The sequence below is a fragment of the Natator depressus genome, chromosome 1, assembly GCF_965152275.1.
Source record: "Natator depressus isolate rNatDep1 chromosome 1, rNatDep2.hap1, whole genome shotgun sequence".
Classification (NCBI taxonomy): Eukaryota; Metazoa; Chordata; order Testudines; family Cheloniidae; genus Natator; species Natator depressus.
Genome location: NC_134234.1, coordinates 347,845,154 through 347,868,205, shown reverse-complemented (window position 1 = coordinate 347,868,205; position 23,052 = coordinate 347,845,154). Strand labels below are relative to the sequence as shown.

At 49.5% G+C, this 23,052-nt stretch overlaps 1 protein-coding gene across 1 annotated transcript in view; it reads left to right on the top strand.

Moving 5' to 3' along the window:
* The window catches only part of SHANK3 (SH3 and multiple ankyrin repeat domains 3), a 658,681-nt gene extending 636,616 nt beyond the window's left edge, over window positions 1-22,065 (top strand). The window contains exon 22 of the mRNA XM_074942807.1: window positions 20,132-22,065. Coding sequence (XP_074798908.1) covers window positions 20,132-20,675 — 544 coding nt within the window. The 3' untranslated portion in view covers window positions 20,676-22,065. The remainder of the gene's footprint in view (window positions 1-20,131) is intronic.
* Window positions 22,066-23,052: the final 987 nt, after the last annotated feature.

Below are 23,052 nucleotides of genomic sequence, written 5' to 3'. Positions count from 1 at the left end.
CCACCATACTTTATGAGCCAGACAGGTGTGTTTGTGGGGCTTGCTCTATGCATTGACTTTCTCTGGGGTGGCCTCCACCACTGCAAGACTCACTTGGGCCTGACGTTTGTGTCCTGTATTGGGTGCTTGCCAGCACATTTCATTTGCTATCTCTCATTTGGCAGAAGACAGTTATGTCTGAAACAATGGGACCGATTAAATTGCTTGTTTCTCTCCCTTTGGAGTCTGATGCAGGCAGGAGAGAGCTATATGTTCAGTACAATGTTCTTGTGAACTTTGTTCCATTGTAAGTGCAACCTCCTTCCTTGTAGAAACTTTTAATTAATCCAAGGTTAAGCCCCTGTGTTCATAACACCAATACCAGATTGAAATATTGACTAAAGCCCCTGATACAGTGAGCAAAACTTCAGGAAACAAGGAGGATTCTGGAAATGTAATTCAGAGAGATGAAGAGTTCCTGTTAGGAGGGAGATGTGGTGAGCTGTGTTCTAAAACAGGTTCCTGTCCTCTCAAATCCATTGGGGAGGGACTTTATTTTGGAATATGCAAAGGGAATGGTTAGGAGTTCCTCTTAGGAGTTAGGCAGAAGCAGGATTCCATCTGGGATGAGAGCGGACAACTCTCTTGAGCTTTCCTGACACTCAATCTGGCCCAGCTATTTTCTGGAAACCAGATGTCGAGCTCAATCTCATTTTCTGAAGAGAAATTCTTAGCGTCCCTGAATGGGCAGGGAAAACCTACAGTTTATTGCAGGCCCTCTGGTAGGGATTAAACCAAACTTACATACCCAGAGAACCTGGGATTGTCCCCTTTGGGAAATAGTCTCTCTCTCTCTCTCAAGAGCACATTAATAGTCTATTGGCCATTAGTTCTATTACTGTTCTCACAACTGTCAAAAATCAAACCACTAAAGCAGATTTCTGGGTCAGATAAAATGTTGAATTGTATTTACCGCTCTCATTCTCTTGTTCTTTCTGTAGAGCATTCTCTCTCATGCACGTGTTCTTTCTCCCTCTCTTATTCTCCCCTCCTCCCCTCTCTCTCTGTTCCCCATACTCTCCTTCCCCCTCCCCCCCCCCACCCCCCATTCTCTACTCCCTATCTTTAGGAATACCACTGTCAGAGTGTCTCCGGCTTTGGCTGTTGAATTCATGTGATTATGAATGTCCCATTTTCTCTAGTAAATGCAGGAATGTGAACTCAGTGAATACTGAACTGAACTGGCTCCCCGAATCCTTTTGGTTCCAATCACCTGGATCTCTTTTAACGTCTCCCCGAGAACCACACTCAGCCCCCTCTGGTCTGCTGCATCACAGTAAACTTCAAACCCCGTCAGAGCATCCAAGCCTCACTCATGCCACTTGCAGACCTCAAACCCTTTGTGTTCTGCATTGTCTCTGCAGATGAGGGGCTGAGACTACTGCACACTCACCAAACCAGAGAGAGCTGGGGCACCGCCCTGGGGGATGCACCAAACCATTTGACGTCAGGCTTATGCCTGATACCCAGCAGTGAAAGAGCTGTGAGGGAGTCACCAAACCCTGCAGTGCTAATCAATTATAAGTGTAGCACTTAGAGAATTGCTTTTCTACTATAGACTTCAGCACATTTCTGTGAAATGGGGAACATGCCCCACCTCGGTAGAGCAAGGACTGCCCACGTATTAGCTCCTCAATACAGCTGCACCCGCCCTCCCACTATTGCTCAGTTGGTCATTCTCCTCAGCTTCTTCCACCCAGCAGAGACCTCTGCAATGGGAGGGAAGTGTGAGGAGCCAGCCCTTTGGCCCAGCATGGGTTTCTGGGAGTCGCAGTGGTTCTGGAATGGTTTGGGATGAAGTCTGTTCATTCTTCTCCGTGTTGTTATTGTGCCCCGGACTGATGCTAACATTCTCTCTCATTGCCTCTCTTCCTGCTCGCACATCTGCATGTCTGCGCTGCTCTGTCTAGAACCACCTCAGGCCTCAGGAGGGTGGGCGAGTTGTGTAAGTGAGCATACTCTCATCTCATAGCAAACCCATGTTGTCCTCCCTGTGCTGCTCTGTGTGTCACGTGCCAGTCACTCTCCCCTCTTCTCCCACAACCATTGGGATGTGGGAGAGGAGGGAGTGGAGCTTGCTGAGAAGTGTGAACTTCACACCCCCCCTTTCCCCTTTTGTGCCCCAGTAGCATGTCTGTGTCCCTGTGCTGTGATATTATGTGCTGCTGATTTCTAGCAGGAAACTGAGGAAATTCCCTTCTGGCTTTGACATGGTTCAAACTATGGCTTGGGAGAGCCCTCCCACTCCAAATCATTGCTCCCAGGGGGACAGACAGCAGAGGATGCACGGGGGCGGGGGGAAATTCCAGGTCACTTGGCAAGTTTTCAATCAAGCATTCGCATTTGTAAGGTTTCTGGAAAAGGCAGAGAGTGAATTAGCTGGCAGCTCCCCCACCGCCAGCATTTGCTCCTCCTGCACCTTTCCCATCAGCTCCCTGAGAGCTGACCACATTCCCTTTGTCAGAACTGGAAGAGCTCAGAGCCCCAAATGTCTTTTCCTTTGAGTACATGTTTCCCTCCCCTAGGACGTCTTTCGCTCACTGCCTGGGCCCTGGAGCAGACTCGGTGGTGAGGGGTGGTTGTGAGATGGGGAAAGTAGCATTTTATCCTGTTTCAGCTCCTGAAATGAAATAACATTTCTAGGCGTGGGACAAAATGGCAGACAGAGAAGGGGCTATCTGGGCTGGGCAGCAGGAGAATGCTGTCCTCTCTGCCAGGTGGCTGAGCAGCCACAGGGCAACTGAGGTGGTCACATCAGGTTCTTGTCTTGATTCTGACTGAGTGAACGTGAAGCCCTGTCCCATGCAGACTCTAGTACAGACACTGTCAGTGACCAGTGTCTGCACGGAGCAGTCACAGGGGACTCTCAGCCTGAAGACCCTGTCTGAGCCCAGCACAGACCCTGGTGGTGGCCAGTACCCCTTGAGGACATTGACAAGCAAATGGCTGATCTGTTCAATGTAGCTACCTGGCAGGGACAGGAAGTAGTACCCTAAGAAAGGAAGTTCATGTTTAAACAATACCATTTTCACTGCAGAGTGACAAGAAGAAAATCCCAAGCATGAGCTGAATGTGACTGGCCAGAAGGTGACCTGGGGCCTTGAGTAGGCGAGGGAAGCTTTGAATTGTGATGTGCTCCAGAGTCCAGGGGGCCAACCCAGTGAATTTCCCCAGAGTGCATGCCCCACTGTGTTCCAGTTTTGTGACTGCTGTGTCTGTCTATCCCTCTGTCTCTCACCAGTAGCATAAATCGGAGTCCAGCTCACTACCTATGTGCTGTCTCCATGTGTGAAGGCAGCTCCAGAGCACAAGCAAAGTTCTGGACAGACTCATGTTGGTTTTTACTTGTCTCATTTTCTGCTGATTGCTGAATTTCCAAGGCTGCCTCCCCATCCCAGTGTACAGCTGGGCTGGGCCAGAACCCCAGGTGCAACCAAATGGCAACACCTAAGGAATCTCCTATCCCCATCCCTTTCCAGCCAGACACACAACTCACTTCCACAGGGACCAGAGATGCTCCATTCCCACAGTCTCTGATGTACAGGAATTCTTAACAGAGATGTAGGAAATGCAGAAGCCCATCTGTCTCTGGGCTGCCTACAAATTTTAAAGCCCTTCAACCCTTAAGTATACCAGGAGACCCTGGGAAATAAGTATGTTCATGGCCAGCGAGGAAGGGTCCTCCTCAGGTCAGAGTTCACTCCACATGTCCGTGTTTTCATGCATTCAGTCCTGTTGACTCTGTGACTGGTGTTATACAATGTCTGAGTGTTTAGGACATTATCATGTGGATTTAGGAAGAAGTGGGCCCCTGCATCCAGATGTGGATTCAAACATGTCTCAAAGATCCAAACTGAGGCAGCACCCTGGACCTCCCCCATCCTGAGGCTACAGAGAGAGAGGAGGGGTCTGAACATAGCTGTTGCTTAGACCCTTCACTTCTTCACACCTCATACTCCCAGAACAGTGCGAGCCTGCCGGCAGCACCAAAGACATTAGAAAGAATCAAAGTGATCAGCTTTGCTTGGAGTGGGTGGAGCTGGTGTCATCCCCGTCCAACTGAGTATGCGTGTCAGATGATGGTCACCTTGTCTATGTCCCACTGAACAGGAGATTCAGACAGTGCTTTGATCTCTCTCTCACACACACCCATACACGCACCATGTGACTGAACGTGCGCATCAGCTGTTGTTTCCACTGCACAGCCCTGTTTGTTTATGTGAGAATTTTTTGGGTGTTGTTTCTTCTGAGCCCAGCAGCCCCATCTGACTGTGAGCATAAGCTTAAAGCAGTCCCGTGCGTCAGCCCCATCCAGTTGTTCATGAGCTTTGAACAATATTTTGTCTCTGCCCCACAGCCCCATCTGTTGCTCATAAACGGCAGACAGTGCTCAGGCACAACTCCAAGAGGGTGCAACCTTTGGCTGATTCTCGTCATGGTGCCCTAGCCCCATCCAAGTATACATGAGCTTCATACAAAGCTTAGTCTCCATCCTACTGCCCCATCCTTCTGAACATGAGCGTGATTTCTGTGCTACCCAGCCATATGGGAAGAGCCTCTTAATAATAATCCTAGTTTCTTCGTTGAGTGTCCTCTGCATATTCCCACTTTGGGGATATGTGTCAACTGGTGTCACTGAACGGTGCAGCCTTCTACTAGCAATGCCTGTGAGAGTGCTCATGTCCCCCCCCAACTCCACCTCCCCCCTCACTCCCCGGCTTTGAGCACATTCTGAGGGTGGAGCTATAAAAGAGGGTGTGGCGATGGTCACCCCAGTTCCTTCCAGTCATGCGAGGGTGTGAACCTTCTTGGGAGTCAAGATCCCTAGCAAGGTGCCTTACTTTGTTAATCATTAGCAAGTTAGGTGTAAATAGAATGCTCTTCGTCTTCTTTAAGCATGAGGATAGCTAACTGCCTAGCCAGTTTCCCCTGTAGGACAAGAGTTCATGCTTTACTGAGAATCCACCTGATGAGCATTGCAGACTAATAATGCCCCCTATTAAGGAGGACCGTAATGGTGCTGAGCATGCACTGAGAGCACCCTTTGTTGTCTCTGATGCATCTTCAACATGGATAGCTGCGGCGATAACTGTCTGAAGACAAGCATGGCTATGCTCGTCCACTTTTCCCCATCTTACAGGGTCAAAGATTGAAGATCTTCTGCTTGAAAGGGATAGACTTCTTAGCTCTAAAATGGATGGAGGATTGGAGAAAATGAAAGAAACAAGATCAACAGCTAGCTCACGGGGTTTCTTGTAACCTTTCAAAGGAAGAATTCTTACAGCTGCCTTCAGATGTTGAAGGCAATATTATCCACCTTATTCTTCATCTTCATATTTCAACAAAGGCAGACAACACTACCAACAGCAATCCTCTGCTTCTCAGCAGCAATATAAAAGATGTCCCTTTAAATCCAAGATGAGTCAAAAGAATTCATCCTCCACTTCTTCTTTCCTTACAGTTAAACTTCAGGTTTGACATGAAGATCGGGAGCCAGAAACCCAGCCTTAATTCTGTTCCCCTAACAGTTGGAGAACGTTTATGCCATTTGGACACTATAAAACACAGTTGTATGATCCAGTTTGAGAACCTTCCTCTAAACCAATCTCCCCCGTCAGGACCCTTCTTACAACTCAGTGTTAAGAACAAAAATCAACACTCCACTAAGGGAGAAAGAAGTAGAAGAGGTTCCAGTAAATCTAAGAAATCGGGGTTTCTACTCCTGCTCTTCCCTAATTCCTAAGAAAGATGGAGGTCTTTGTCCAGTCCTGGATCTGAAGAAGCTAAACCGATAGATCCAAAGGTTTCACATCAGAAAGTTAACTCTAGGATCCATTATCTTCTCCTTGTCCCATCTAGATTGGTTTGCTGCTCTCTATCTCAAAGAATCTTATTTTCATATTTTGATAAGCCCATCACATGGGAAGTACCTTAATTTTGACATAGGTCATTTCCAACACAGGGTTCGCCCCTTTGACCTTTCTAGTGTACCCCAAGTATTTACAGAATGTCTATCTGTACTGGCAGCTTTTCTGAGAAGATGGGATTTTTATTTTACCATAATTCAATGATTAGCTCCTAAAAGCAGTTGCCACAGTTGAAATGAAAGGAGTCACTCAATTCACATGCTCTCCATTAGAAAGGTTGAGATTTTTGATAAATGAAAAGAAATCCCTATTGACATTTCTCACAAAATATCCTTTTCATAGGAGCACTTGATTCCAGAATGATGAGAGCTTACCTTCCAAAGGAGAATTCCTGAAGATGAAATCTACCATTCAGTCTCTACTTCAAAGTCCATCTCAGAATGTAAAGTTCTTCCTCTCCCTACTGGGTCTTATGGCATTACCGTATATGTTACCCCTTATGCAAGACTAAGAATGAGACCCTCCCCTTCAGCACTGATTGGCAAGAAACTTCAGACCTGCAGTACAGGATATGAATCTAATACTTAATATTCCAACAAGCTTCTAGAAAGCTCTTTTGTGGTGGATGAACCAGGAACACGTACGGAGGGGCGTGATGGTCAGCCTTCCCTCTCCTTTCATGATCATTACAACAGATGCCTCTAAAACAGGAAGGGGTGAGCACCTCAGCAATCATTTAACAAGAGTTCTCTGGAATCAGAAAGGTGACCCTCTAGCTATCCATGTCCTGGAGTGAAGAGCAACTCATTTGGCACTCAGATCTTTCCTCCCTCGGGTGCAAGGATCTGTGGTTCAAATGGCCATGGACACTATGACAGCCATGTACTGTGTGAACAAACAGGGAGGAGCCCATTCCTCACAGCTCTGCAAGGAGGCTTTGGAGATGGATGTATTCTTCACCAGAATTGTCCAGTAGCTCTGCGTATGGCATGATCGCTCAACCAGTTAGCAGACCAATAAAATAGAGACTCTTCCAGAATGCAAGAATGGTACTTCTTCAAGACTGTGATCCAGGACATTTTCTCTCCTTGGGGTGCTCCAAATATAGACCCGTTTGCCATAAAATTCAACACCAAATGCCATTGCTTTTGTTAAAAGGTGAGCAGATACTTCTGCTCTTGAATAGATGCATTCCTGCTCAGATGGGGTACAGATCTAATGTATGCTTTCCCACCATTCCCTTTACGTTTGAAGGTTGTGAAGATGATCAGACAGGACTCAGCAAGGATTATATTTATCACCTCTGCATAGCCGAGACAACAGTGGTACATGGACTTGCTCCTTCTTTCCAAAGGGAACTGCAGATGCTTACCTGTGTCTCCGGACCTTCTGTTATAGCAGCACGGGAAAGTGTACCATCGTGATCCTCTTTCATTGCATCTAACAGCGTGGGCACTAGGGCTCTGACAGAATTAGAGAATGGTTCTCTATAGGTGTACATGTTTTACTTAACGCTAGAAGATGATCTAGGAAATGTTACCATTTAAAATGGAAAAGATTTTCACTATGGGTATCTGTTAAGGATATTGATTCTGAGTCAGCTCCTATTCAATCCATATTAAAGTATTTGCTGTTTCTAAAGAATAAGGATGTATCTGTTACATCACTCAGGGTACATTTAGCCGAAGTTGTGGTTTTTTATATACCAGTAGTCAATCTATATTCTTGCATGATATCGTTGAGGTTCTGAAAGGCTGAATCGTTATCCCCTGTGAGACAGCCTGTTCCCTCATGAGATTTGGACTTAGTGCTATCACACCTCGTCTCCACCCTTCAAACTGTGTCTTCTTGCTGTCTATTACATCTTCTGACTAAACTGCATTTGTTATAGCAATAATGTCAGCCAGGAGGTTTAGTGCACTTCATGCCTTAATGACTCACCTTCCAGTTACAATTTTTCATAAAGATAAAGTAGTTCTTCATCCTCACCAAAAATGTATACAAAAAATAATTTCTTATTTCCCTGTCAATCAATCCAGTACTCTTCGAGACCACATTCAAACAAGGGCAAGTCAAAGCTACACTGTTTGGATGCTAAGACTATTATTTCTATTTCAATAGGACTACAGATTTTAGATCTTCATGCAAGCTCTTTGTTTTATACATGGATGCCTGTAAATGAAATCCATTTCCACACAACCTGATCTCAGTGGGTCAGGCTGTGTAGAGTAGAAAAGGGATAACAGTGCCTCATGGGCTCCCTTGCTCTGCAGTGAGCACACGCCACAAGAGCAGTGGTTGCTTCTGTTGCATGGTTCAAGCAAGTCCCACTAACTGAAAACTGTAAAGCAGCCCCGTGGAGTTGAATACAAATGTTTCCCAAGTGTTATGTGTTAGATATCACACCTCAATCAGATGTCCAGTTTGGTAGCTTGATACTGCCTTCCTTGTTCTAATTAGGACTCCTTATCCACCATGCATCTTTCAGTCTATACTGCTGACTACACTGTCCTGAGAATGGGAATTTGCAGAGGACACTCAGAGAAATGAAGGTAACTTACTTGTGGCCAAGATTCCTCGAGATGGACTCTGCATAGTCACACTCCTTCCCCTTCTTCCCCTCTTCTGTGGAGCTGTGAGTACTCATGGCTCTTCCAGTGGAAGGTATTGAGGCAGCAGCTGCTGCCATGTCCCCTTTTACAGCCTCATGCTCAGAGAGTGCTTGATCGCTGAGGGGAGGGGTAGGAGGGGGCACGTGAGTGCTCTGATAGGCACTACTAGCAGACAGCTGCACCATTCAACGGCTCCAGCTGATGCATATCCCAAGAGTGGAAATATGCAGAGTCCATCCCAAAGAACCTTGGTTACAAGCAAGTAACCTTCATTTACCTTTCGAACTGGAGCTGCATAGCGAGGACTCTTCCCATAAGCAGCACAGACAGGAGGCAGGCATTGCTCATATATAAAGCACTTTATGAAGATGCATTTCCACTTAATGTTTAAAAAAATAAAATAGTGGATCATCGCAAGGGGGCAGAGTCCAGGTTGTGTATTCAACCGTAACCTTTGCTTTGCCTGACTCCTGCTTAGCTGTGCAGCCTTAACATTGCCTTATTGTAACTTTTTGCGTTTAATTTCCTAATTTTTTTAAAGACAGAAGCTTTAAAAAAATAATAAAAAGGAGGGGGGGAAGGAAAAAGGCCCAATTCTAAAACCAACTAGGAGCAGTCAGCACAGATTCCCAGGTGTCTGCTAGTACTGAAGACTAGGTACGCATTTCCAGACCTGTGCGTGTCCATATCTATATTAGCTGTATTACACCCTGTGAGGGGGCCCCACTGTCAGCAGTGTTAAAACATTCCTGGGCAAAATTTTGCTCTCACTTGTACCTGTGTAAAGCCAGACTGATTCCACTGAAGTCAATGGATTTACTCCAGATTTACAGCAGTGTAACTCTGAAAAGAATGTGACTCATGTAACTTTAAAACGTCAAAACCAAATTTCCCTATACCTGGCTTAGCATTTTGATCTCAGTGAGATTCACAAAACAAGCTAGGCTTGAAGGAAATCAGTCCAGTAGCTTGAATGCGACAAACATTTATGTAATCAAACCAACTGCCTCCTATTACCCAGCTTTGAAATATGCTGACTTTCTGAGCTGTCTCCCATTGAGTGTGCACCTCCTGGCTTGATGAAAAATAGCTATTGCACGTGCTCAGTGCACAATTTTGCTTTATTTACACCATTCTTTCCAAACCAGCTGAAGTGCCTACTCACTCCTAAGGACTGGATCCAATTTCAGGTGTCAAACTTTGGCCATTTTGGGTGTTCCATATGGTTAGAATTTTCAAAGCAACAAAAGTGTAGTTTTCCACACTTATAACTCAAATGCAGAAAAGGGATTTTAATCAAACTCTCTAGACAAACTTATCATCTGATAGGACACAAACAAGGAGGTTCAGCTCAGTGTCTCAGGTAAATTTCTCAGAAGTATCTTAGCATGTGAAAAAAGGAGGCTAGAATGGAAGCTGTTTTGCAACCTTAATGTACAGTTCTACCCTCCTAATGCAGCCCCCTGTCCAGGGCCATCTGACTGCCCCCACACACAGGAGCTTCTGGGTACCAATATGCCCTCTTCCAGGACCAGCCAACTGCCCACATAATGCAGCTCCTCTAGGGATCAATATAACAACCCTCAAAATGCATCCCTTTGGGAACCACTTGACCTACCTTGAAGATGATACAGTGGCTGCCCATAAGCAAAGGAAACAAGCACCAGAGAACAGGTAAATATACAGCTGGGTGTCATAGATGGGTCAGAGCAGGAGTCAGAAGCTAGGAAGCAGAAATCAGAGACCAAGTCAGGAGTCAAGCCAAGGGTTAGAATCAGGAGTCAAGCCAAGAAGGCGGTGTAGAAGCAGGATATGAAACAAGTCAGGTGGTCAGGAAGGCAGAAATCAGGAACAGGGTAAGGCCCAGGAGTCAGGCAAGAGGCAGGATCCAAAGTAGCAGCCAGTCAGGAATTCATCTAGTTGTTCACACAAATTCCTGTGCCTCCCGGCTTATATAGTGAGTCTGAGCTAATTGGAGAAGCCAGATGTCTCCTCCAGTTGGGAGCTTTGTGGGCAGTGCCTATGGTGAGCAAGGTTCTACCAGCCCATACTTGCTGCTGGCACTAGTAAGCTGCTGGGTGCTGGCTGTGGTCTGGGGACCTGCAGATCCAGGTTCAGGACCCATCATCCTTCACACTGGGGCAATTGATGATTCAGCTCCAGCACAAGAAACTTCTAGTGTCCCTTGAGTGGCGTGTTAGCACAGGACCCATTCTGGGGTGCACCTGCACCAAAGCCTCTGGAAAGCTGTGACCATCAGGGCTGCATACACACTATCTTGTACTATCAAATGTTCTAGCAGAGGTTATATAGCCACATGGCCCACCGCTGCCCCTGCTCTTTCTAGCCACCACACAGCCAGGTTGGAACTTCCTTGCTCCCTTCCTAACACATAGGTCCTGTCTGCAGTGGTCTGTCATGCCTGCGTTTGTATTTCTAGTTAGTGCTTTAGATGACATGAGAGAACCTGTTATATGGGATCAGGTAATTCCCACTGCCCCATTCCCTTGTTGCTATGACCCTCACCAATGAGATGGTCTCAAAGAATGGCTCTCCTGGCTGATAGTATTTCAGGACAGGGGCATCTGATACAATGTGTGTCAGGGTGTCAAACGTTTGCTGGTGGGGAACTGCCCAGTTCTGCTCACCATCCTGCTTTGTGTATGCCTGATGTATGGCCTCCGCTCCTGGACAGAACATTTCTCATTCCTGTGGAGTGCTGTCTCCCTTTCATATCGAGTGACGCTGACGTGTCTCTGAGTGCCTTGCTCTTGCTGGGCTCTGCTCTCAGCCCCACTGTTGTGAGCAAGCGTTGCACATACATCACTTTTCCCTGTATGAGATACAAAATTTTCTGGGATCAGTTTTACATTCTTGTCCCTGCCTAGCCGTAGAAAAGCTTGTCGCTTTCTCTCATGGTTTCATTCAGCTTCTGTACCATTGCTCCCTTCTCCTGCAATGGGGATATCATCTGCAGTTATTTTCAGCCTGGGCAGTCCTTCCAGCATTTGGGAGAGTTTCGCTGGAACGCCTCTGGTGCTGGGCTTGTGCCCATCTGCTTGTACAGCCATCTATAGCCACCTAATGCTGTGGGTGTCAGCATGCTGGACTCTTATCCAGGCTTATGTGCCGTTCCTCACCTCACAGACCATGAAGATGCTGGGGTTGGAAAGTGCGGGCGAGATGTCACCAATTGTGGACAGTGGCTGCTGGCATCTTTTCAATGCCCAATCCAGTGGCTTTGGGCTTGGAGTCCCCTTTACCACCACCATGCTGCTTCCCCGGGCCATACTGGCCTCACCAGGTGCTGTGCTACCCCTGTTTGCAAATCGAGGTCCCTGGCTCCCACTGCCAGCTGCTGCACTGCAGAGGACACACTGCTCAGACGCTGCCACTGTGTTTTGTTTACAGAGAGAAATGCTGAATGCAGGTTACGATGAACAATGGAACTTTGTTAAATCGCGTAGAATTGGAGGAGGGTGAGAGAAGGGTGATCAGAAAGAGCAAAGCCTGGAAAAACTCTCAGAGATTGAAAAGATTTAGATTGTTACTTTACAGAGGAGACAAATGAGGGGGGATTCAGTTAAAAGTATAAAAAATACTAAATGGTTTAGAGAAGAGAGACTGGGCACTTTGTTCTTGTCACATAGCACAAGAAAGGGCATGCAGTGAAATGAAAAGGTGGCAAGTTCATAATAGATAGATGAAGTACTTCTTCACAACGCATGATTAAACATTGGAACTCATGCCATCGTGTGTCTATTTTAGAAAGGCTCTTATGCCACCCTCATCACCATGGTCTCTGAGCACCTTCCAGCATGCTTTAAGCAACATGACTAACTCCTGTCACATGTGGCTGATTCTCTCTCATCCTTTCCCCAGGGAGAGAATTTGTGTGCAGTTGAGTGGGTTGTTTCGACAGCGTTTTGTTTCTCTGAGTTTTCCTTTTTTTTCTTTCTTTTCTTTCTTTTTTTCTTTATTGTGCATATCAGCTGTCAGTGAGGTCAAGAACTTAGTGAGGTTCCAAAATAGATTGGGCATTTCTATGGCTAACAGGATTAGCCGTCGCCCGGATAGCTATTTCTAACACGTGGCAGGAATGCATAACTCTGTGCTTTAGGGCTTAAAACTCTAATGATTAGAGATCATGATCAGATCTTCCTGGGGATCGGATTATCCCGTATCTGCTATTGGGGGATTGTGACGAAGTGGGACTGTTCTTAATGTTTTCTCTGAATATTGTGGGGGTGCCTCAGTTTCCCCTATGCAGTTCTTAAGTATCTAGGTGGTGGGATAAGCGTGTATGATCATTGCAGAGCCCTAGAGAGCAGGTGTGTGCAGGGGTCTGGACACAGAGAATGGCCAACACCCTGTTTCCTGGCAACTGATGGCCTGGCCCTTCCCCCCTGCAAGGAGAGCTAAAGGGTTGGAGAACAAAGGGATCAGGTGACCTCCTGGCCCGGGAAAGGGACAAAGCCCAGAGGAGGAGGGGCTGGAGGGGGAGTCGGTTGGGGCTGGCTGGGGACGTGGAGTGAAGGGCAGACGTGGTTGTCTGGCTCACCGCCCCCCAGAATGGACCCAGCAGAGGGGTCCTGTTCTCTGCACCTACAAGCTCTGTGTTAGACCATGTTCCGGTCGTCTAATAAACCTCCATTTTACTGGCTGGCTGAGAGTCACAAAGTTGGAGGGCAGGACCCTCTGGCTTCCCGAGGAGCCCACCTGAGCGGACTCGCTGTGGGAAGCGCACGGAGGGGCAGAGGATGCTGAATGCTCCGAGGTCAGACCCAGGAAGGTGGAGCCGGGTGAGCTGTGTGTCCTGCAGACAGTCTGCTCACAGAAAGGAGACTTCCCCAGAGTCTTGCTTGGCTTCGTAGGGAGCAGTTCCAGAGCATCGCCCGGAGACTCCGTGACAGGGATTCCCAGACCTCCTCTGAAGCAGCTAATTCTGGCCACTGTTGGAGCCAGGCTACTGAACTCGATGGACCGCCGGTCTGATCCAGTGAGGCAATTGCTGTGTTCCTGTGTTGCTGAGGAGACTCCATTTTAGTTGTAGTTTCCTCAGGGCTGACAATGTCATGCACAAGGTGGTGGAAAGCCAGGGAGATCTACAATGGGAAGGAGGGCCTGTTGGGCGCCAGCATGGTGGTGGTTGAGGTTAGCATAAGCCATTGTAATGAGTTGCCATATGCACCACACCTTGGCCTGGTGGGGAAGTGTGGCCGGTTTTCTGCATGCCCTTTAATTTGGAAGGGTCAGTGAGCCTTTGTGGACAAGCCAGAATTGTGGACCTTTTGAGTTCCAGAGATCTGGGAGAGCTCAGACCACAGTCTGAATGTGCAGGAAAGGGACTAGACTGTGACACTCTCTCTATCAACATCTCATCCAAAGAGCAGGTGTAGGATGTGACCAGCTGTGTAGGATGTGACCAGCCATGTAGGCGGGTGATGACCTGCCAGAGTCCCAAGAAAGCAAGCAACTAAATAAGTTTGGGAGGTTTTGTGTCTGGTGCCTTGTTGATGTGGATATAGGAGTCCCCCAAGGCAACAAGCTGAGGGTGTTTCGTCTCCATGGGCACAGTCAGTGCCTTTATGAGCCATGAAGCCTTTGGCAGTCTGTACCTAAGAACTCGGTCAGCATTAGCTGTGCTTCTGGTTTCCACTGTTAGGTGGCTGAATTTAAATGATTTGGTTTTACCTGTCTCTCTTTTGGACCTAAAGTTGGAGGAGAAGAATCCTGTTCCACCTGCCACCGTGCACTTTCTTGGCTTGTGGTGGGCTAAGCAGCCTGGAGGCGACGAGGGGGGCTGGCCTGGGGCTCAGGGTGCCATCCTGCCAGGTCTCATAATGCAGGCTTTATTGTGAGCTTCACCAGTCATGACAGCATAGTCGGCTGTCTGTGTGCTGACCACAAATCTTCACTGACCACCATCAATTTGCGTTCATGTGACTTTGTAACACCTGCTGTGTGTATGTCTAGGCAATGGCTCTGAGCGGGGACTAGGCAGTAAATATCTGCCATAAGACATCCTATATCTGACATGTCTTTTTTCTCTTGGGCCATTCCCAGTTTGGACTGTGATAAGTGATGAGCTGGGTTGAATCAAGGAGCCTTCTGAGTGGTGCTGGGTTTCTGGTTCCCAAATGCTGTGATTACAACAGACCCATTTGACACTCAGCTAGCTGAGTCCTTGGAGGAGAATGGTTATGGAGAATGGTAGGGGGAATAGTGGAAGGTTTTTGCCTTCTTCATGTTCAGCTTAGTCTTCAGTCTATGCAAGTAGGAGCTTCTCTCTAAGTATTCTTCCAGAGTCTTCGATTCCACCAGTAGCCACTGGTCACCCTTGCTGCCAGCCACGCAAAGGCTGAGGCATGTGGGGGCTTTTGAACATTTTACTCTTTTGTGTATTAAAAACAAAGTATTTCCTTGTATCAGTTTTAAATGTGTTGCCTTTCAGTGTCATTGTGTATCCCCTGGTTCTTGCGTGGTGAGAAAGGGTAAACAGGAGTGTCGGATCTACCCTCTCCAGTTGGAGTGTTAGCCCACGAGGATTCCCCAAAGCTCACTCCCAGGAGAAGGGTGCGAGGCAATTAGAACGCCTTGGATGTAAGCACTGTTCCTCACCAGCTCCTCCACTAAGGGTGGAAATCATCAGGCACCTCTAGCCCCGTAATGATTCCTTGGCACGGGATCAGATGATCCCCCTTTCAGATCACTTTGCAGAAGGCCATTGAAGGACAAAGGATGGCCCGACATTCCCTGAAGGCAGCTCTTAACACTTCAGATAAAGCAGCTCCGTCTGTTGCTACTGCTGTTACCATGCAGAGAGCAGTGGCAAAGTCTTCCTGCAGACTTGCTGTCTGCGGAGAATACTTACTTTTGGAGGGCCCGGGGTTTTCAATTCCTGCATGGTTAGGCTTGGTTCAACTTTTTGATCTTTGGGAGTTTATCAGGCATTCTTCAGGAAGCATCCTGACAGTAGGGTACATCCTTCCAATGTCAGAGACAGCCCCAGCCGCCTCCATCTACAAACCAACAGAGAAACCTCACAGACATTTACCTATTATGGGCAGCAAGATCTAAATCTCAGACAGAAAACAGTGACTTCTCCTTCCACTTCTGGACTCTCATCATTTGTGAAAGAGAATATTGGAAAGCCTCAGACTGGTTCCGTGAATTTCTTCATCTTTCCTCTCCCTTTTGAAAACTGTTGGCGGCATGCAGTGAATGGGTTTTGCAGATCACCCAGAGATGCTTTTTTCCATTCAGTTCTGCCCCAAACCAGTCCCTTTCCCCTCGCTTTTCAGGGATAACTCTTGTGAGTGAAAGTGTTCTGAGGCTCAGTCACCACCCTCCTTCAGGCGGGGAGCAGCAGAAGTGAGACCTCAGCCCAACGGAATCAGGGAGGAGGATTACTGTGCCCATTATTGCCTCAGCTCGGAGATGCCAGGATGCCTCATCACCTTCTGGACCTAAGAGGACAACCCCTTCCCTAAATCCAAAGCACTGGTCTCAGCTCACCCTTACCTTTGCTACAGCGAGATCACTATAACGACAAAGTTCTACATTTGGTCTTCCCATTGCACCAAGTTTTCATGACAGATCACATGAGAAGGCAGGGGATTTGCATCTCCCCATATCTCAGCAATTGGTTGGTACGGGTTGTACATCACAAAGAGTGCATGTCCTCACCTAGACCTGAAACCTTTGCAACTGGCAGCATGGTTAATGCAATCTTGATGTGAGGAGTTGAGGATTACTTATTGCAGGTATGAAAGCACCTGCTGGAGAGTAAAAAAAACAGCGACTAGAGAGTCTTACTAAGCAAACTGGTTAAAAGCCAGCACCCCAGTCTTGGCATCTGTCCCTAACATCCTGGATTATTTGTTACTTTTGAAGAAATCTGGATTGAGCCTCTTGAGTCCATTGATAGGACACAACTGTGTCAGCTCACCAGGATTCTGGTCAAGGAACCTGTATTTGGACACCCTGCTGTAAAATGATTCTTAAACAGGTTAGCCAGGCTCTTCCCAGCTGTATGGAATTCAGTTCCCTCATGACTTTTACACTGAGTTTTCACTAAGCTGATGCTCCTTTGCGACCTTTAGGAGGTTGGCTCCTACAGGCCCTTTTCTTCCTCCTGCATTGAAGTCAGTCGAAATCACTCCTATCCTGTGGTGGGAGAATCAGGCCCTATCTTACTTGTTTCCAAAGACTGCATTCCTCATACCAATAACATTAGCCTCAAGAGCCTGCTAATTCCAAGCCTTAATGGCTAGCCACATGGCCCCCCACTCACTCCTGGCACACGGTATTCCCTGAGGATGAAGGTAGCAGAGCTCATTCTCCCTGGCCTAAAACAGCTCTGCCTCACGTCTGCAAAATGTTCCTATGGTGGAGATAGGTAGAGGTGCCACCTGGAACTCGACCCATTCCCTTACATGGCATCAGTCTCGTGGCCTGGCCTCCAGGTCTGCTACCAATTTGGGAGAGCAATCCTGCAATCACTTTTGAATGACTCTTCTTCTCCCATCCTCCTCCCTGGGGATTTGGGACTGCATATCAACCTCCCCAGAGCGTGGATGTGTGCCGACAGTGCTCAGCTCAGAACGTACGTTTATCCACCAGTAACTGTAGCTCTTTGAGTAACTCCCCAGCCCAGATCTCCACCCACCACTTTGTTGCAGCGTCTCCTAGATTCAAAGTGGAAGGAACTGAGGGGTGGGAACCACTGTGCCTTTTGAAAGGCTGAGTAGAACTGGCCAAAATTGTTTTGGCAAATTATTTATTTGTCAAAAATGCAGTTCTTGGTCAACTAAAACTCTTCACGAATTCAGGTTCAATTCAGCAGATACTTCCAGCTGGAAAAAAAATTGGGGGGGAGAAATCCTGGCAAAGTGGAAACATTTTTATTTTGAAATGACGCTTTGTTTAGTAAATTAGCTAGATTTGATGAGAAAAACTCAACAAAAGCAAACAAAAGACTCAAAAATGAAACATTACATTTTGAGTCAAACACAACATTTCATTCAACTCTAAACTATTTTATTTATGTATTTGTTTGTTTATTTATTGGGGGGGGTGTTTTGGCAAGAAAAACTGGAAAATTTTCATTTGGGGTTAACATGAAATGAATTTTTTTTTTAATTTTTCCATTCGGCCACTGAACTAAAAACTCAGTTATTTGCCCAACTCTAGTGTTGAGGGAGTGTGATGGGGGGGGCCCCCAATGGTCACAGCTCTCCAGAAGCTCCAGCCCATGGTGCTTTGCACAGAGATGTCCCAGTCTGCTCTGATACCCCCAGGGGCAGGTGAGTAACTGCTCTTTCCAACCACGAAGCCAAAGCCAGAATGACCCAGGCAGCAACAGAGAGAGGGGAAGGGTAACATGTCACGCAGCATCAGAAAGAGCCAGACAGTGGCTGAGACGGAAGCGAGGCACTGTCCTGAGAGCCCCAGGCTATTGATTCTGCCTTTCCGCTGGATTGGCTGCAGGCCTGCGCGGCCTCCCATCCATATGGCTGGGTTAGAGCCTGCTTCATCCACGTCACATAAAGGTGCGTCTGCCTCTCAAAGAAGACTGGGTAGTGAAGGAAGCACCGTGGCCTAGCTACGCCCACCCTCACTCCAGCCTTTAGCATTTCACCCCAGGATTAGCTGTTGTGTTTTGTGTCCATGGAGCACAGAAACAGAGCCGTGTGGTGACTTCAGTCCCCTCTCTGATCTCTGATTCCAGTCCCACGTGCACCCTTGTATCTGCCCCACTCCCCATTAGTGACCTGGCCCAGCTTTTAGTGGAATGGGAACGTCTGACGAGAGCTGACAGTCAGCTCTGTTCTTGTGACTATTCCCTGAGCCTCTCCCTGGGGCACCCAGACAGGCATCGGTGCACTGGACAGGCCAGTCTTCAGTCCCCGGATGTTAGTGTGTCAGTTTAAATACACTCTTTAATGCTTACACAAATTCTTCTGATGCCAAGGTTGATCCAGGATAGAGGCGGCTGGTTTTCTACCCCCAGGACCAAGTCCTGCCTCCACCCAGCCAGATATCCTATGCTGTCACTCACTCCCCACCCACCGCAGCAGGAGGCAAAGAACTACCCCGTGGTGCTAAACAGCTGGCATGGCATTGCATTGCACCCATTCTGTCTGGTGGGCCGCGCTCTGTGACATTGGGATACCCAGACCCAAGCCAGTGGGTCCGAGGACCCGGATGAGGGATGCCTCAACCCATACCAGGGACACCCAACCTACCCAGCCTGGGGCTACCTGGACCCCCCTGTGGGGCTGAGCTACCTGGCCTGGGGCTACCTGGACCCATGCCAGTGCCGCCAAGCTAGCCAACATGGGGATACCAGAATCTGAGCCAGTGAGGCCTTGCTTCTCTGCTCAGAGACCCTCAAACCAGAGTCCATCTGCCATGGTTTCCTTCACAGGAACATTCAGAGCAATGCCACATTGATCCACAGTGGGGGAGAGGAGCCTGTGCCTTTGGCAATGCGAGAACTGGCCTTTCCTAGTCGGTCTGGCAGAGAGCCTGGGCGGTGTACACTGAGAGAAGTGAACCTTCTCTGGTTCCACCCACCCACCACCAATAGCCACCTGGGGGAGGGAGGGAATAAACACAAGCAGAAAAGAAGACGTTCTTCAAGGAAGAGGCCTTGACTGTAGCACATAGGGTAGCCCTCAGTGGCACGTAAACCTCACAGCTTCTAGAGGAGCAGGGGGCACGCTCAGCCTTCTGCAGCCATGCCCCTCTCTCACGCACGCAACGTGCATGGGTCAGCATTACCCACACGGAAGATCTCACACCCTGCATTAATGGGCCAAGAGAAACAGTCAAAACACCTTGTACCCCATGTCCTGCAATGCCACCTGCGCCCCAGTACTTAGCTCTCACACCTCCCCTGTGGTGACACACACTCTGCTCGATACCGCCTCACTGTACGGTAGCTTTACTCCCATTCACACCCCATGATGCGATATGAGCCAGCTGGGTCCATCTTGTTCCAGGCTTGGCTCTGCCCTCTGTGATGGCAGAATGCGCTCAGAAGGTTTCCATTACTTTCTGATAGCATAGTGGGACGTAATGGCAAAGGCGGATTCACAGCGTTAGCAGGAGGAAGCTGCGGAGATGACAGGCAGTGTAGTGAGGAGGCTCAAGTTGTCTCAGCCTGTGAGGATGGTGTAAAGCGGGAGTCCGGTTAAGAAGCTGCTGCAGCTCTGCGTGTGTACGTAGGGAGCGTCAGGGCCTCCCTGGTGCATCTCCGTGGGCGTCAAGAGTTGGTGCATCTGGGCTGTGTTTGACCCGGGTGTGGATTCTCGCACACACCTCTGAGGCTTCCTCCGGAATCTGGCCGTCAGAGCTTTCCCGAGAATCTTGGCTAAAAGACTCCAGGCTTGATGCCACCCCAAGAACAGCATTCCCTTGGCCACTGCACAGAACCACTCCTCCTGTCCCAGACCGACCCTGTTCTCCAGCGGCTGGCTGCTCCCCCCATGTATACTGTATCTGTATGTTCTTGTGTCTCGGGAGCTCCACCTCACCCCTACCCTTTGCTCTCTCTCTCTCTCTCTCTCTCTCTCCCTCTCCCTCCCTGTATCTCTCTTTCCACAGACTTTTCAGTAGTTTAGGAGAACTCAGCACCATTTCCCAGCGGAGCTCCGGAACCACCTACACAGTTCGACCTGGCAGCCGCTACCCTGTAACCCGACGTACTCCCAGTCCAGTGAAGCCTGCCCTGGATAGGACAGACCCTCTCAGCACCGTGCGGCCCTATGGATTGACACCTCCCACCATCCTCAAATCTTCCAGCCTCTCCATCCCGCATGAGCCCAAGGAGGTGCGCTTTGTGGTGCGGAGCGTGAGTGCCCGGAGCCGCTCCCCATCCCCCTCACCCTCTCCTGGGCCCCCCCTGCACACTCTGCACCCACCGCGGCCCTTCATGCAGAAACCCCTCCACCTGTGGAACAAATACGATGTAGGGGACTGGCTGGAAAGCATCAATTTGGTGGAGCATCGAGACAAGTTTGAGGACAATGAGATTGAGGGCACACACTTACCTGCCCTCACCAAGGAGGACTTTGTGGAGTTGGGGGTGACACGTGTGGGGCACCGCATGAACATTGAGCGAGCACTCAAACAGCTGGTAGACAGTTGACCATCCTAGGTAGTGCTGGCCTCTTCCAGAGCCAACTCATGGGGGGGAGGGGGGCGTTTCTACTAGACGAATAAAACCAATTTGATTCTCTTTCTATTCTGACCACTGCACTGAAGGGCGAAGAGCTGAGGAGCGCCCACTCACTCCATACACCCAGAGCCCCAGGTGTGCACAAACACACACGCACACGCACACGCACAAACACATGCTCAGCCCCCCCCACTCAACCCTGCACCAGCCAACACCGCCTTTGGGAAAAGAAATGCTGCATGAGATACACCCTCTTTTCTGTTCTTCTAAAGGGTCAGGCCTGCACAGCGCTTGATGTGCCTTTCCCCAGGGGCGCTGCTGGTGGCAGGAGGGCAGCGGGCCATGCCTGGCTGGCCCGTGCTCCCAGTCTGCGGGAGAACCTTGCTCACCTGCGCGGAGCAGGCTGTGGGACGTATTCTGATCAAAGGGCTGTGGAGAGCAGGGGGAGAGGCCGGTGTTAGTGGTGCAAATTAGGAACCAGAGCTCAGTTTAGGGTGATGGGGCTGTCAGCTAACGAGGCTCAGCTGTGTTGCAACGGTCGTCTGGTGACCCAGGAACTGAACTGATCTGTATGTGATACAAGGTGGGCGCTTGTCTGAATGTCAGTTGCGTCCCTGTTCCCTGAGCTGGGGCAACCAGAGGCCTAGGCTCCGTCCTGCCACGCTGCTGCTCAGCCGTCCCGCGAGAGTGGCTGACTGGTAGGCAGGTCGGGGTCCTCTGTGACCAGCGGGGCAGGAGGCTGTGAGGCGCCCAGAGGAGCTGCTGAATAGCATGGTCGTGGTGATGGGAGAGTTGGAGAGGGCAGTGCTGGTCCTCACGCGGCCCCTGACGCCAGCTCCGAGACCGGTGAGGGCAGGCAGGCACCGAGGTGCAGGTCCCTAGGCCCCGCAGTGCGGGGGGAGGCAGCCTGTTTCCCGGGTGGGCAAAGCCTGTGCTGGCATGTGGGCGCCTGGCACTATTGGTGGGCTCCAGCTCAGACAGGCCCTAGCGGCCGCTGCAGCACGAAGGGCCGTTCTGATTCCATGGCCAAGAGGCACAGTCGGGGCTGCCCCACAGGGAGAACCAGATCGGCTGCCTCTAGCCAATCGCTGCTTCTGCCTGGGGAGCCCCTTCGCTCTGGGCTCCTTCAGCAGCTTCCGCCCCGAAGCGGAGCAAGCCTGTTGCCATGCAAACAAGAAAATGGTGATGGCCTTGCCGAGAAAGCCGAGCCTTTGGACTCTGTGTTCCTCTGCCCTGTTGCCCTGGGCTGCCCTGGTGAGAGAGGAAGTGAAGCCGCATGGATCGAAGCATGTTTGGGGGATGTCCAAGGGAGGCTGGTGGGGAATCAAGCAGAAAATGCTTTGCCAACGTTCAAAGGGGGTGCGGGGTGGGGGGAGTCTTCTTTTGCCTCTTGGTTTGGGGTCTTGTTTCCAAGGGGGACACATTGATGGCTAATATATAATCTCCATGCATTTATGTAGAGCAGCTGATGATCAACAAGAGATGATGCTAAACTCCAGGATTCCCATGCCGTCCTAGTCATCCTTATTTTGCATCTTTTTAATCAGCTCTATATTTGAAACGAGAAGAGAACAAATATCTATATATCTATATCTGTAGCACCTGAGTTTGTTCGCATTTGACTAAATCTCTGTATCTCTAGACTTACCGAGCTGCTCCCTTTCCCTGGGACACTCACGACTTGGCGAGTTTTTAGTGACTGACTGAACGAATGTTAAAGTCTTCTAAAGAATCTCCATCTTCTTTCGGACCCTCAGGATTTTAAAGATTTAGAAACACAGAATAAAATGTGGGCCTGGGCCAAGCCAGGTCTCCCATTCCCAGAGCGAGCTGAACGGAGCTGCAGCTTCCCCGACACGGCCGCAGTCCTGGGGTGCCCGGTGCAGCAGGTCCCTCCCCGCCTCCCCTCCTGAGGAAGAGGCATTGTCGTCCCGCCGCACGCGCGGCAGGGGTCTGAGTGCAGGGAGGCTAGGGGCCCACACCCAGCCAGCAGGGCAAGGAGGCGGGCGCCCTTCGGCTGCTCCGCAGGACGTGAGGGTCAGGAGTGAGGCCGCGGAGGGGAACAAAGAAGGGCCCTGTCAGGACAGAGACTGGGAGATGGAAGGAAATGCGCCCCTCCCCGTTCCAGGGCTGGGCAGGGCAGCTCTCCAGGTCCCCTGTCTCTGAGGCCTGGTGTGTGGCTAGGCAGGAGGAAGGCCTGCTGGGAGGAGACGCTCGCTCTCGGCAAAGGGCTTGGTTGCAGGGGCAGTGTGCCTCCCGGCCTGGGGGATGGTTTGGCCTTTTCACCAGTCAGCTGTAGGAGAGTAATAATAGCCCCTGGCACCCCCGCCACGGGCCCGCCTGGCCC